The following is a 15,194-nucleotide window of genomic DNA, read 5'->3' as shown; positions in this document are numbered from 1 at the left end:
AAAATATGGGAATGCTGGGGTGCAACAGTATTACTGAGATAGACAGCAAATAGAAAACTAAACCATTGTAGAACTGCAAAATCAGCATAAGGTGCAGAACTGGATGTGGTTGCTTAGAAAATGGTGTGTCTCCTTATTCCTCAGTCTTGGAAAAGAGCTTTGTTAAAGATAACATAGAATGGGAAAGGGGAATGTAAATGGTTATTGATTGTGGCACTGTTTTGGGCTTGCTTGGAGTAACTTGATCTGGTGGAAGGTACCTCTGCCCATGGCAAGGGTTTGGAACTGGATGAGCTTTAAGGTCCCTTCACACCCAAACCAGTCATGAAAACTGATTTATAAAACCATCCTTTCTTCTGTATCCCAACTCAAATGTAATACACCCTCGTTCAGTAGTTGCATGATTGTAATTCTCCCCATAATGGACCTGTTTGGTTTCTGTCTCACACTTCTGTTATATGGTAACGCTCCTATGCTTGTAATCTATGAGCCTTTAAGGCGTCTAGTCAGGAAAATATAAATGAAATATCTTAGAGGAAGAAAAAAGAAGTGAAAAGACACCATGAAACCTCAACAGTTTCAAGCAGGTAGCTTATGCTGATTTAGACGTGATGCAGGAGTGCTGCTATTCCTGCTGTTGGGCCTGCCTCTTCAATCAAGCAAGGTAGCCATGAGTCAAACACACATTACAGTTCACCCAGAAGTAAAAACTACTCAAATACAAACCACCTGCACTAACACAAACTCCATTACAACTAAATGGCTTTAATACCTTTATTTTCCCCATGCCGTTTATTTCTAGCAAATGGCAGCTTTTGCAGGAAAACATCAGTGCTCAGAAGTGGACTCAGGAAGTGAATCCAGTCCCTAATTTTCACGCAGCCCTCTGCCTTCCTTTATGTGTAATAGTGAATGACCGAGGTGTTGCAAGAAAGGAGCAGGAGAAGGGACAGTAAAATGCTCTGTAGATTTATTGTCTTAAGGGACCAAACTGTCATACCTGGAGGTGGATTTGCAGGCTTGTGCTCGATTCCTTTTCAGGAAGGGACCATAAAGTTCATCCAGGTCCAGCCACAGGCAGGGACACCTTCCACTAGAGTAGCTTACTCCAAGCCCCTGTGTCCAACCTGGCCTTGAACACTGCCATGGATGGGGCAGCCACAGCTTCTCTGGGCACCCTGTGCCAGCGCCTCAGCACCCTCCCAGGGAAGAGCTTTTGCCTTATGTCTAACCTAAATCTCCCCTGTTTCAGTTTGAACACATCACTCCTTGTCCCAAATGGATTCACGTTTTGTATATTTGTCCCTTATTGTTTGGGCAATTAAATGTTTCTGATGGTGGAGCAGAATGAAGCCCATTCCTCCGAGTCACAAAGTGTTTCCAAGTAACACTAATAACCTGGTAGAATATGGATGTTACTGGAAACCTGGTGTTTACTTATTGATGTTTCTGCCTCTGTTACGTTTGTGAGCTGTGCTTTAGCATAGCTTTTGGAATGTTTTTCAACAATGTGACTTCATTTGTAAGGGTCAAATGTGCGCCTCTTAAAGAGAAGGAAACGCGAACGGAAGTGCTGACACAAGCGTCGCTGTGATGCCGAGAACTGAGGTCTCTGTAATCCATCACACTGAAACCTCATGCAGTGGCATTTGTACGACTTGGTGCAAGTCAGATGATATTTTTACTAAGAGCAGAATTCAAGAATAATGTAATAAGAAAGCTGGATGGATGTTAGTTATAAAAGGTCATTATCTGTTCCTCTTCCAAGCAAAAATAATCAGAATCATGTTGTTTTTTTGAGACAAACATGACGCTTTTGATGTTTGTGTTTCTTCCTTAGTGAGCCTTATAAACTGATGCACTGAATGAGAAAATAAATAGGAAGCAGAAAACATCTTTCTATCCAATCTGAAATAACATTTGGGTTGTGCATATCTAAGAGGGAAATAGGCATACGTTAAATAAACACAATTATTTTCTGGTAAGTGGTCTTATTGCAAAGTAATGAGTTTAATAAAAAAAACATAGGAAAAGATGTTTCTGTGAGATGGTATAATGCTCCTGGAATAGAAACTTGGCATCTTTTGTTCTTGAATTGTTGCTAATATTGCAAGACATCATGTGCATTTAGGCATGATAACACCTAAAATAACAACTAGCAATGGCCGTGTGTGTTCCCATGCCACTGCAGCATGGCCCAATACACTTGGTTTGTGGATTTCATCTTCCTCCAAGTAGAAATGGTCAAAGTGAGGGTAAGATTGTTAAAGTTTTGGAATCAGATGTTGGAAAATAGATGGAAGTGAGAGACTGCTGCCTCGTACCGCAGAAGTTTGGGGGTAGCATCATCTGTGGAGGTCTCTGGGTTCACAACAGGTTGTGGCTCTGGAGGGATAAGAGGAGGTGTGAGAAACTTGATGGGAAGGAAAGGGGAGCGAGCAAAAGGCGATGTGCATGGGCAGATTTAAAGGTTAGCAATGCAGACAGCAGGGAAGATCTAGACTGTTCGGCTGGCCTCCAGCAACTTGCTGGTAATGGAATTGAAGAAATCACTGGGAAAACAGGCAAGTCATCTCCTGTTATTTTATTATTGGCTTCTAACCTCCTCATAGTCTCTGCCACAGGAACTTCATTGAAGGAATAGCAGGAAGATGCATGGCACCGTGCTATTGATTTCTCATGTCTTTTATAGTAGCTGCAGAATGCTAGGGCTTGCTGTGCTGGTCAAAGGATTAAAGACCCCTGAAAACAAGGCAGAGGAGTGAGGCTGGTCCTGAGAGTAAGAGTGAAGGAATGGGGCAGACAGAAGATTGATGGGCGAGATTAAAGGCAACCAGACAGATTTTGAGCAGTGACCTATGGGAATTTCACTGCCTGCCTTCACAAGAGTATATTCTACTGATACAGGGTTTTACCAAAGCAGCCAAAGAATTAATGTGATCTATTCCTGCCAGATTCAATACTGGAAATTTTCTGCATTCTTTGTGCTGTGCAATGCTGAGATAATTAAATACATGATCAAGTAAAATATGTGTATGCACACATGCATGTTCTGTGTTCAAGGGCAGGTTGGACAGGGCTTAGAGCAGCCTGCTCTAGTGGAAGGTGTCCCTGCCCATGGCAAGGGGTTGGAACTGGGTGAGCCTTAAGGTGACTCAAATAATTCTATGATACACAAACCCAGCTTCACGGGGTTGCTCGCAGCACTAAATACAGGTGCCCAAGGAAGCATTAAGTTCTTCTGACTGCAGGTAGTATACTGGTCATCTGTTAATGTAGTGCCTTTTCTTGGCCGGATGTATATAGGGACCTGCTAGGCAGCTTGCAAATGCAGGGCGAAGTGTGGTACCCGCAGGAGATGCACAGCAGTCCAGCACATTTAGGTCCATGTCTATATTTGCTGCACAGGAGTAATGTAATAAAATTGCCTTCAATGTGCAGCACCTATAACAGATAACTTTAGGTAAGCATTTAATAAAGTGCAATTTTGTGAATTGCCCCTTTAGTAGCTCTTCCAACAAGAGAGCAATCAAGGAAATTGTGCATGGTAAAGTTTCATGGCAAGGATCTAAATATATATGGTCTTATATATTGGTATTTCTTTCACAGCAGCATGTATGCTTTACATAGTTTGGATGGTTTGCTTTGTACTTTTCTGCCTCTTTTTTCATGGTAGTACCCCCAAAACCCATAGTACAGTCCAAAAATATTACTTAAAGAAGCTTTTGTCTTATGATTGTTAAATGGATTTTAAACAGGGCAAAAATTGGGCTAATTAGACTAGGACTAGTGTAGTTACTGGAAATTGTCAAGTTTCTTTTCATGGTGTGGTCTCTAGTGGGTTTCACAGTCCTGACATAGAGAAAGTCTCATTAATCCCCATTTTCAGACATAGAAATTGATACAGAAAAATCTCCTATAATATCAAGTGCTTCCTTGGTGTTATTTGCAGAGTCACTGCATGCTCTTACTGAACTTTAATTGAGCAATTCCAGTTTGTTTCTCTTTGATATGAAACTGCAGACCCTGATTAAGCAGTTCCCTTGATGCTGGTGTCATCGGCATTAACTGTTTATCGCAATACTCCTTTCCCAAGTAGATTTTCCTTTCCTTTTGGTGACTGTTTTGTTTTCTAAACTCTGCAAGAGTCCCCCTGAAATAATGTGGCCATCAGGGAAGGTTTCCTCCTTTTTGTCTTGAAGAGGCTTTCCCCATCATCCTGTCTTTTGTTTTGTGTAGGGCATCTGAATAAGTAAAAGTAACTGATTTGCTGTCTTCCTCTTCTAAAGCTGCTGCATCCTCTCTGTCCTGCTCTAAGATACTTACTTAAACACATACACCTGTGTGTGCATTGTGTGTGTGTATATATTTATATGTACTGTCAGTATATGTTTTTCAGCAGTAAATAGTGCTTACAAGTGTGACATTTTAGACCATAGGAGATTATTAAATGTAGGAAAGGAAAAATGCTGGAAAACTGGATGAATGGCTCATGACTGTTACCTCCCTGGTTTACCTCATGACTGTTAACAATCTAAGTTTAAAGACTGCATATTTTTATTGTGTTATAGAGGGTTTGATTTTATTTTAGGACAACATCTGCAAGGTGCAACATTGCCTTTGAAGAGCTTGGCATAGAACCTTCCAGTTTCAGTTCTACTAGTCTCCAGTGCCCTGTAATTAAAGATTCCAGTTTTGGCTCTAGTTCTGATGTAATACCTAAACTCTTCCCTTCAGCAATGAAGCTGGATGTCCAGCTGCCTGCAGGAGCTCACTGTTACTCAAAGGCAAAATGGCTTTTTTTATATAAATGTAGTAATTTTAACTTTTCTGCAGTGTAGAAGCAAGTTTGTATGAGTAGCGATGCGATAGAGCTGTTTGGGCTTTGGCTTTGCTCATAGGTATAATGGCTTTGGTTGACTTTACTTGAAGTCAGTGCCTGCCCATGAATGCTTTGGGAGTTTTGCTGGAGTAAGGAATAGGGTTGTGTTTGGGAGTAAAGAAGAAAGTCTGATCTGTAACATATTTAGTGGCGTGAAAAAGGTAGACGAGGTCTCTGTCTTTATGAATTAATGTATGGCCAGGGGACACTTCTCCAATGTGTCAATAACATCTGAATTTTCCTTTTAATAAGCCTTATGAAATTCCTGGACTGTTATTTTACTGCCTGCACCAAGCCATTGTCATTTTTCCACTGGAATTCCGAATTTCTCAGGGGCAGGCAGAAACCAATGTGAGAAGCAGAGTGTTTTTGTGGGTATATGTGAATGGATTTCCTCTCTCCGTCCTTCTGGCTTTAATACAGTATAACAACTCTGACTTCAGCCATGTTGGATAAACTTAATTAGTGTTGAAAAGTGGCTTGTTTTGCAAGATGATCCATTTTTAACCTGAGTAAATGACTTTGTGACTAATAAATCAAGTAAGTCATGCCTTTTCCCATGCAGTGCATTGGGACTCATAAATACTGTGAGCAGTTAGTTGGGAATTTCACTTGGTTACCTTTCCTCTTTCTGTTTTTAATAATCCTTGTAGGAGTGGGGAATTCAGTCACTTTTAATAATGTGACAAAGAATGGCAATGGCATGCTGCTGAGCTACACACACCCATTGTCCTTCCCGGCTCAGGTGATGCTCATGGGATCACCTCGAGAAGGCATCTTAATGCAGTGGAGGAAGGTCCTTTTCCATGATGCTTGGTGCTGCTTTGGATGAATTATCAAAGACAACAGTGCTTTTATAGTCCAGTACCTCCCTTCCTCTCTGTTTCCACTGGCTTCATTCTGTTCCACATCTCCTTACTGTTCTTCCTAGGCAGAGGGTCTGCCTGTACAACTGAGTGTGCTTGTGGGGAGCTTTAGTTCTTCAAAGGATTATGCAAATAGTAATTGAATTAAAGAGCTGCTATCAACATTATCAGATTCTGGCAAAGACATCCCATGTTAACATTTTGCTCACAAGCATATGAATTTCAGAAGGCTTGGACTAGTAGAAGCACATCGGGATTCCCGAATACACAAATCTTTCCTTCCTAGTTGTTTGCAGGTTATCCTTCCTAACCCCTTACCCACCTATAGTGTGTTTAAACAGGAATTATGCATCTGAGAACATAGAAGAAACCAAACTGTGAACAAAATGAATGAGGCATAAACATAGAGAGGCTTTCTGTGGCTTCTCCATAGTAACCAGGGTGGCTGTAGGAAAGAATTTTGTCCTTTTTTATAAGCTGGTGCTTAACCAAACCTTTGGTGTATCATGAAAAAATGTAGGATTTGCATTGCACAGGAACAGCATTTGTCTTCAGTAATGCTAAGTTTACATTAAAAATCAAAAACACCAAAAAAGACTTGAGGCTTCAAGAGGGTTTTTTGCTGCTGCCGGTGCCTGCAGTAGCTGTTGGGGCAGGGTGCAGCTGTGGCCTGCCCAGATGTGACCTGATGCATTAAATCAGAGCAGCCCGCTGTGAATGAGGAGGCAGATGTAACCCTCAGTAAGATGTGTGGTGCAGTCCTCAATGGGTGCTGTATCTGAGAGATCAAGTTTTAGTCATCACGACAGCAGAAGAAAAGGGTTTGCTGTAGCTGTGACTGAATTACATCGATATAGACAATAATAGCTCCTGAATCAACGTCTTTAGCATCAACAGCAGCATCCAAAACATGTAATTTGAGGCACATTGCAATGGATATGCTTGTACAGGTGTAAGTCCTGCTATGAGAGGAGAAGGATGCTTGACTAGTGCTTCTTCAAGCCCAGACCTTCATGCTGCTTGGATCTAGAGCAGACCCCATGAATGCAGATGGCCTTGGCAGTGAAATCTCCTTGAAGCCACAGAATTTGCATTTCTGAGGACGTTATCCAGAAATTCTGAAACAATTGGTGGAGTAAGTAAAGAACAGTCAGATCCTCCTTCTAGGGGCTACTTTTTTGCACAGCTCAGAGATGCTTTGACCTTCTAGTTTATTACAAGTCAGGAAAAGTCGATATTTCTTAGCTTGCCAAGTGGGAGGAATTTTAATGAGTTATTGAGTCAAATAGTTAATCCTCCAATACCAGCCTTTTTTCCCCATTCAGATTTACAGTGATAAAAACAAAGGCTTTACAGGGACAGAGAAAAATGGGCTTTTGTAGAAACTTCTGCTTGTCTTTGTGTACAGGCTTTAACCTCTGGATCACTAGTAGAGGAAACATAGCTTCAGCACTGGGACATTTCATATTGACATAAAATGCTGGGCAGGCAGGGGCTGTGTCAATGTTCGCAAGGAATTTAGCATAAGAAAGGATTGACAGATTGCAGTCACTGGTGCTGATGCTCCTCACATCTTCATTACATGTGACTGGGGGTCTTTAGGTGAGATCCAGCCTGCTCTCCTAAGCGGAACTGTTTGTGCTGCTTGAAACATCTTTGAAGGGAAGAGCCCTGGATGCATTTTGGAGGATGTTGTGGTGCTGCAGTTGCTGCAGGAGTTATCCTGTTGGATGCTGGAGTGCATCCACTTGAGCTTCCTCTGGAAGCCAGCAAGCACTAAAACCTTGGCAAGAGCCAACCCTGCATGTGGTAAATGTAGACAACAGGGATTTGCTGGTCCAGTCTGCATCACTGGCATGGGAACAGCCAGAGGCTGTTGGAAGGCTCTGCGAGGCTGGCGGCAGGTTGTGCATGACAGAGTGTTTATTCCTGCTTTAATTATGCCTCTTGCAGCATCCCTTTGTAATTCCCAACTTTGTGTACTCCAATTAGCATAGAATAATCTAATTTCCAGCAACTCTTTTCATTGAGCGTAATGCTAATTATTGCTCTGAGTAGTGGCTTGTTTGGCAGTGCCCTGTCCTGTATGAATTATAATAATGTTCTGTTGCAAGCTTTTAAGCAAGGAAACTTCAGAAGCAGAAAATGTTATAGCACAGGGGCAGCTTCCTTAGCCTTTTAATAGCATCACACAGCAGATAGTACAGTAATGTTCAGAACATTATATCTAATGAATTCTTAAAAGTAGCAGAAAGTTGTTTTTTCATTATATGTCATTATTCAGAGTGTAAGGATACTGATAGCTGCTTTTACAGTGAGAAGCATCTTCCTGTAATAGTCCCTTGACTTCAATGACAGTCTTTCCTAGGGGTTATTATATCAAAAGCCCTCAGCAATTGTCTGTGTGAGCTTTCATTGAAACCTGTGTGAATTTTAGCTTTGGGAATGCTTGGCTTCTGGCTTACAGAGTGGAAGTTAGACTATGAATGCAGACATGGATACAAGAAGCTGAAGTGCTGGCACTTAAGGCACTATGCTGCCAAAAATTGAAGCTCCTTGTGAGTTCTGTGGCTGGAGGAGCGTAGGTTTCAGAACTGCTTTCTGCATGTAACTTATGGATGAAGTTTCGGCACTGAAGTGCTCTCACTGGCTTTTATTCCAGGGTCTAGTTTCACAAAGGCCTGAAAGAACAAGTGGCTGCATGTCCATCACATCTCAGTAAAACATCTTCAACTCGTGGCTTAATGTTGTGATGAGTGAGGTCTGGGAGCACAGATTAAGAGCACACTCTTCAAACTGCTGCTACTGGAAGGGCTGTGCTTTTTGCCTTGGAAGCCTTGTACTGTAGCTCCTGCTCCTGTGCTGGTTGTTTTGCTTACAATGGAGAAGTGTGATCTGAAATTGGTTATTGAAATGTACCAAATCAAGGGTTTATTATCCTAATAATTAATACATGATAAAGTGGCTGCCCCATCCCTGGCAGTGTTCAAGGCCAAGTTGGACACAGGGGCTTGGAGCAAGCTGCTCCAGTGGAAGGTGTCCCTGCTCATGGCAGGGGTTGGAGCTGGAGGAGCTTTTAGGTCCCTTCGAACACAAACCATTTTAGGATTCTGTTAGGCAAACATTGCTCATGCTGATCTTTTCTATTCTTCCCAGTGCTCTATGGGGAGGATGGCCTGCATGCATCGTGTGAGAAGAAGTACTGTGGCCGGGGCAGTAAGTGTGTGGTGAACAAGGACACCAACCAGCCCGAGTGCAGATGTGTGGAGGATTGCAAGTCCAGCTACATGCCCGTGTGTGGATCTGATGGCAAATTTTATGAGAATCATTGTCAAGTGCATCGAGCCTCCTGCCTACAGAGGAAGAAAATCTACATTATCCACAGCAAGGATTGTTTCTTCAAAGGTAGGGCATCATTAAAAATAAATACTTCTGTAGGACTTTCATCCCTCATCTTACCATAATCCTGATAAATGGCTGAATGGTTGCTGTTATTTCTAAAAGATAAATTCTTCAAGGATGATTTACTTTAGGCCGCTGTAGAACATAACACAATGTTTTATGCAGCTATTAAGCTCCTTAGTGTCATCACCACCCAAAATGTGATCAGACTGGGAACTGGTAAATAATTAACATCACTATGCGTTGTATGCGCTGTCGTCGTGTTGCTCACTGCTTTCAGCTCCCAGTGTAATAACTTCTTTACAATCTTGTTCGTTTGTTAAGGCTTTGAACAAGACAAAAGATGTTAAGAAAAAGTATATGGTATTACAGAAAGTTTGTTGCAACAAGGAGAAACAAAACCCTGCTTGGGCAAAGGAAAGAAGCCGTGGAGATGAAATGAGAGTGTACCACCAACACACTTCTGGTTACCCATAGGCTGTATACATCTTCAGCTCTTTACTGGGCTAGAAACAAATTTCATTATCATTATTGCACCAAACCACGAAAGGGATGGAGTCCTGTGTCTTTTCCATCAGTATTTTGTATGTCATGTACCATGCTGTCACAAGGCAAGCGAGGCTGCAATAGCCAAGAGTGTGTGATGAAACACCAGGGAGTCGAGGAAGTCATAAATTATTTTATTTCTAATGAGAGGTCTTGTAAAGGCCTCACTAGAGTAAACCTCAAACTCACTGTCAAATATGACTCCATATGCTTACAGTAAGATTGGAGTAGGTTGTTGCAAATGTATCCAGTGACATTTATGTGATCAAATATGAAAATGATTCCTTTATCTCCAGCTCACTGGGCATTTGAGCCCCTGAGGAGCTTTCTGTGCACAGAGATATTCATCACAGGTTCTCGTTTACTAGCATGATGCTTTAAGAGCCTGTTGAAGAAAGAGGAGCCCACTCAAAGAGTCTTATTAATATATCCTTGTGATGTTCTTTAGAGACAGAAAAGCATTACTGTTGTGTCATTTATTCTGGAGGTCTGGCTGTGGGTGGGACAGAGGAGCTGGTCAGAGAATGGACTTGGTAAATGCTGATGGAGCTGGGTTAGTTTGTCACAGCACACTCTAAATTGAAGAGGTTAATTAGATCTAGGATCAATAGGCCTTGTATGAAGCTGTTCATGGCAAGGTCACCTAAAGGCATATTTGGAAGGACAGCACATGAGCAAGTCAAGAGGAAGAGGAGTTTTCTTCCCCTGACTCCCAAAAAGTGTCCTCAGTTTTTTTATTCCTGTACATATCCCACCTTCTTACAATGATGTTTCTGGCCTGGGTTTTTATTCATTGCTTATCACATAGAGCGTTAAAGAAAATGAGTTCTCATTGCAGTAATCAGTGCCTCTGCAGTGGCTGTATTATACCTAATGATACAATGTCATGCTTGAATACTTTCCTGAACATGCCATGAAATGATATCAGAAAGTAGTAGTCTTGTGTCCCAGTTTAAAGTAACCCTTAAACTCTTGCAATGGAGCACTGCTTAAATCTGCTTTTCAGAAGAATAACAGCTTTATGGAAGGGAAGAAACAAACTCCCTTGTCTTCCTGCATGAATAAGTAAAAAGTGCTTCATACCACTGTCTGCAGAGATAAAATATAGAAAAGCAAAGTTTACCTTAAGGGCAGAATAATCCCACAGAGTGAGACTCCATAGGAGTATTCGGCTTCAACCCTTGTTTTTGCCATGTAGCTTCTGAGTAACCTGCTGCGTATCTTTTCATGTCTTTATACTTTAGTCTTCTATTTGTAAATCATAGAATGATGGTGTTTTCTTTTGAATAGAAGATTTGTAGTAAGCAATTAAGCTACAGGTTTCTAGCAGCTTTATGAATGCAGCATAAAGGGTAAGACTTTGGAGAACAACCTTATATGTGCTAGATATGAGCATCTCGTACATCTCTTGGTAGGCACACGCTTTCTGTTTGTTTTCTATCCAGGAGATAGTTTAATTATGTGAGTACAGTCAGGCTGATGAGTGGGCTGCTTTGTGGGTTTTGGTCCCAGCTGACTTGTTCAATTAAAGCTTAAGTCCCTGAGTAGAGCTGAGGGATGCCACAGATTGCATCTGTGTGCTCTGCCAGTTTACCCAGTTATCAGAGACAAACTGGATGGCCTTAAGGTATGACAGAGATCAAATACTCCAATTCTACTTTGACTGAGCCAGGTCTGTCCTCAGTAAACTGATAACAAAGCAAACAGCAAAGCTCTTTTTACGTTTATGTGGTTTGGGAAAGAATTTGTTTGGTCATTTAACATATTCATCGCATTTTTTTGTATGGATTTGGTACAGAATTTGGAAAGACAATCTCTGTAGAAGAGCACCTGCTTTTCTTCTCTTCATTATGCACAGAGTTGTGCTGCTGGGTTGGAGCCTTTCACTGTTGCTCAGAACAGTATTTCATGCCATCAACTTCGAACATGCATGCCATGTGCTGGGTTGTATGTGTATGTACCACGTATGTGTGCAAGTGTGTATGCACATTGGAAGAGTGAGAACAACTTATTCTTTTATGATATTTAGGCACATATAGCATAGAGGTTGGAGCCTTGCTCTGTATGGAGGAGGATGAGAAACAAAGGGGAAAGCTGAAATAAGAGGATCTGATTAGATGTAGAAGAATGTTTTCCTAGGAGGATGTTCAAGTGGTGGGACAGGCTCCCCAAGTGGCACATCCATCTCTGAGGGCCTTCAGGACCTGGCTGGCAACAGCCCTGAGCAACCTGGTCTGACCCTGCACTAAGGGTTTAAATTCTGAGACATCATCCAACCCACATCATCCCATAATCTTAGGATTTCAGGGTCTTGAATGGCATCTTTCATTTTCAACTTCTCATTTGTCTTTCCTCCAGTTTCAGGAAGTTTCTTTCTAATTATGGAAAATGATAATCATCTCTATGTTGGCAGAACATTTTCTATGCTTTAATGTAGATAAATTACAAACTTGGGGGGGTACCCCTAGCAGGCTAATAACTCGTGTGATACATCACTGCAGTGATGCTGAGCAGATATGAATTCAGCCTCAGGTGATGGTGGTTTATTTCCTCTGTTTTATTTGTTGTCCATGTATTAGTTTGGTGCCGGTAATTCCAGAAATCATTTGTTCTAGTGAATAGCATTTCAGAACTGTCTCTTAAGAAGGTGTTGGGTATTTTGCTCATTTAGTGCTTGCAAAACAGATAAACCCGCTCCATCGGCTGGCTCCGAGACTGCAAAGAAATCTGCTCCATTTATCACACTCCATCTTTCCAGCTGGAAAAAGATCTTAAGTGTGAGCTAATGGCAGATTTCCCAGCTGGCAATTAATATTTGCTGATTTCACTTTGCAGCACTGCTGACAGGCTGCTTTGGTGGCAGGGAGGAGGATTCGGAGCTCATGGTAGGCATGAAATTAATGCCTCTTGGGGGCAAACTGGGGTCTTCACCTTGTAGGTCTGGCCTATAATGATCATTTTGGTGTCCAGTGTAAATATATTAGGAGATTCAAGCCTTATAAAGAGAGAGAAATGCTTTATACAGTGGAGATATGCGTTTGCTCTCTGTAGGGCTGGAACAGTTCTCAGTACACTGAATACTTCAGAGCTCTGAATGCCAAAGGGATTCCTTACTACTCCCATGCTTGCTTTTTCAGCTCCCTCCTCGGAGTCTTTTGGGGAGGAATCAATTTTACCTGGCTTTTCAGGCTGAATCCTCTTTAAATGTGATTGACAGCTTAACTCCTTATAAACAGGCTGCATCAATCTTTGGGATAAATTATGGAAATTCCATTGATTTATGTGAGGATGTGAACTTGAGCCAGTCTGCTCCTAGCTAGTGGGAAAAGTGGTGTTTTCTAAAGTGATCCCTGTCCAGCATTCCTTGGGTTTTTATAGCTCCAATTTGAGGCAATGGCCATCTGGGGAATGCAGGAGTAGCGGCAAGGTGGCCTTTTGTTTTTAATATGAAATTGTGTAAAGTTTGGTTTTTACAGTGGTCATGACTGGGGCCCCTGTGAACAGTTTTATTTGGTCTCTGTGATATGTTTCATCTCAAGGACCAGTCTATAAATCTTCTCCACTTGCCAGTCCTGATGTGCATGGCTGTAATATCTGCCATAAAACCAAACAGCCTCATAGTATGTATCAACTAGTGAACAAAGGAATTAAAGGGTATTTCAGCAGCAGTATGAACATCTTAACACCACCAATGAAATTCAGCATTCTTCTTCCTAATTCCTTTCCCCCTCATAACTCTGGGTGTTCTGGTTGAACTGCAGTCACTAAAGCCCATGGTTAATGCAATGTGCAGCCTGTTCATCTTCCTGGAGGACTATGCCATCATCAAGCACTGTTTGGTACATGAATGTAAAGGGTGTGATAGGTGATTAAACAAGGGGTTTAGGGAACTGTTTACACATTGAAAATAGAAAAGCATGGCCTAAAACTCTGTGGCATCAAAGAAGACAATGGTACCATGAGACAGTCTCAGTTTAAAGCATCCAGAGTTGCAGCTTGCTGTGTTTGAGGGCAGAGAAATGAGATGCAGCTCTCGCTGTTCTTTAGGGGGGATGACATCTGCTGAGCCAGCTCAAAGCCTGGAACTGATAAACCTTCACTGCAGCAATCTTGGGAAAGCTGAGGTGATAATGAAGCTTCCTTTGATGCTTTGCCTGAGTGTTTGCGATGGAGAGTGAAAGCAGAGGAAATAGAGTAGGATGGGGAATAAATGTTAAGGATGTGGGAAGAGACACAGGGACACAGGACACTCAGTATGCCAGGGGATGATTGTCTTTCCTCTTTACCTGTTTGTGTGTGCTGTTTGCATCTGACACATGCTTGTCCTGATTTGATGGCAGTCTGGATTCAGTATCCACCTCAGTTCTCTGCAAATCAGGTTAATATTTATTGCATTTGAATCTGGGAGCTTAACCCATACTTGAAGCATGGGGCATCTCCATCTCTGTGCTAAGTCAGAGGCGAAGGGTTTTTTAGTTTTTGTTGGGTTTTACAAAACAAACCCTGAGAGAGACCAAGAAATTGCTTTAAAAAGAAAACTGAAGAGGTTAAAAGATAAAGATGGGGAGTAAAGATTAAAGTGATTACATTATGATAAAGGGTACTGGAAACTGAATGTAGAAAAAGAAACAGAAAATAAATTTTAGGGCTAGGGCAGACTCAGGCAAGGAGATTTAGAGGGGCTTTAAAGATGAAAAGGACTGACACTTGCGAATCATAGAATCATAGAACAGTTAGGGTTGGAAAGGACCTTCCAAAAGGATCATCCAGTTCCAACACCCCTGCAATGGGCAGGGACACCTCACACTAAACAATGGCACCCAAGGCTTCGTCCAACCTGGCCTTGAACACTGCCAGGGATGGAGCATTCACAACCTCCCTGGGCAACCCATTCCAGTGCCTCACCACCCTAACGGTAAAGAATTTCTTCCTTAGATCCAGTCTGAATTTCCCCTGTTTAAGTTTCAACCCGTTACCCCTTGTCCTATTACTACAGTCCCTAATGAAGAATCCCTCCCCAGCATCCCTATAGGCCCCTTCAGATACTAGAAGGCTGCTATGAGGTCTCCACGCAGCCTTCTCTTCTCCAGGCTGAACAGAACAGTTGATTAAAAGCTATTCAGCACAAATGCTAATTTTTCTGGATGCTCAGTATAAAAATCCATGGAGCAAATTGAAATTCTCAGTGCTGGGGAATACCAACAGGCTGGGTGCTGCAGGTTCAGTTAAGTGGCAGCTTCCACCGGCCTTTGTTCCCTTTCTGCTCAAGGATTTAACAGGCACTTCTTGCTAATAGTAGAGTCCCAGACTGGTTTGTGTTGGAAGGGACCTTAAAGCTCCTCCAGCTCCAACCCCTGCCACAGGCAGGGACACCTTCCACTGGAGCAGCTTGCTCCAAGCCCCTGTGTCCGACCTGGCCTTAAACACTACCAGGGATGGGGCAGCCACAGCTTCTCTGGGCACCCTGTGCCAGCGCCTCAGCACCCTCACAGGGAAGA

The 15,194-nt window shown here is 42.2% G+C and overlaps 1 protein-coding gene across 1 annotated transcript in view; it reads left to right on the top strand.

The window, feature by feature from the left end:
- FSTL4 (follistatin like 4) overlaps window positions 1-15,194 on the top strand; it is a 199,296-nt gene that overhangs the window by 50,597 nt on the left and 133,505 nt on the right. The window contains exon 3 of the mRNA XM_034067179.1: window positions 8,905-9,153. Within this exon, the coding sequence (XP_033923070.1) occupies window positions 8,905-9,153 (249 nt within the window). The remainder of the gene's footprint in view (window positions 1-8,904; window positions 9,154-15,194) is intronic.

The sequence above is a fragment of the Melopsittacus undulatus genome, chromosome 10, assembly GCF_012275295.1.
Source record: "Melopsittacus undulatus isolate bMelUnd1 chromosome 10, bMelUnd1.mat.Z, whole genome shotgun sequence".
Lineage (NCBI taxonomy): Eukaryota > Metazoa > Chordata > Aves > Psittaciformes > Psittaculidae > Melopsittacus > Melopsittacus undulatus.
Note: the sequence above shows the minus strand (reverse complement) of the source record. Positions and strands in the feature narration are given on the sequence as shown.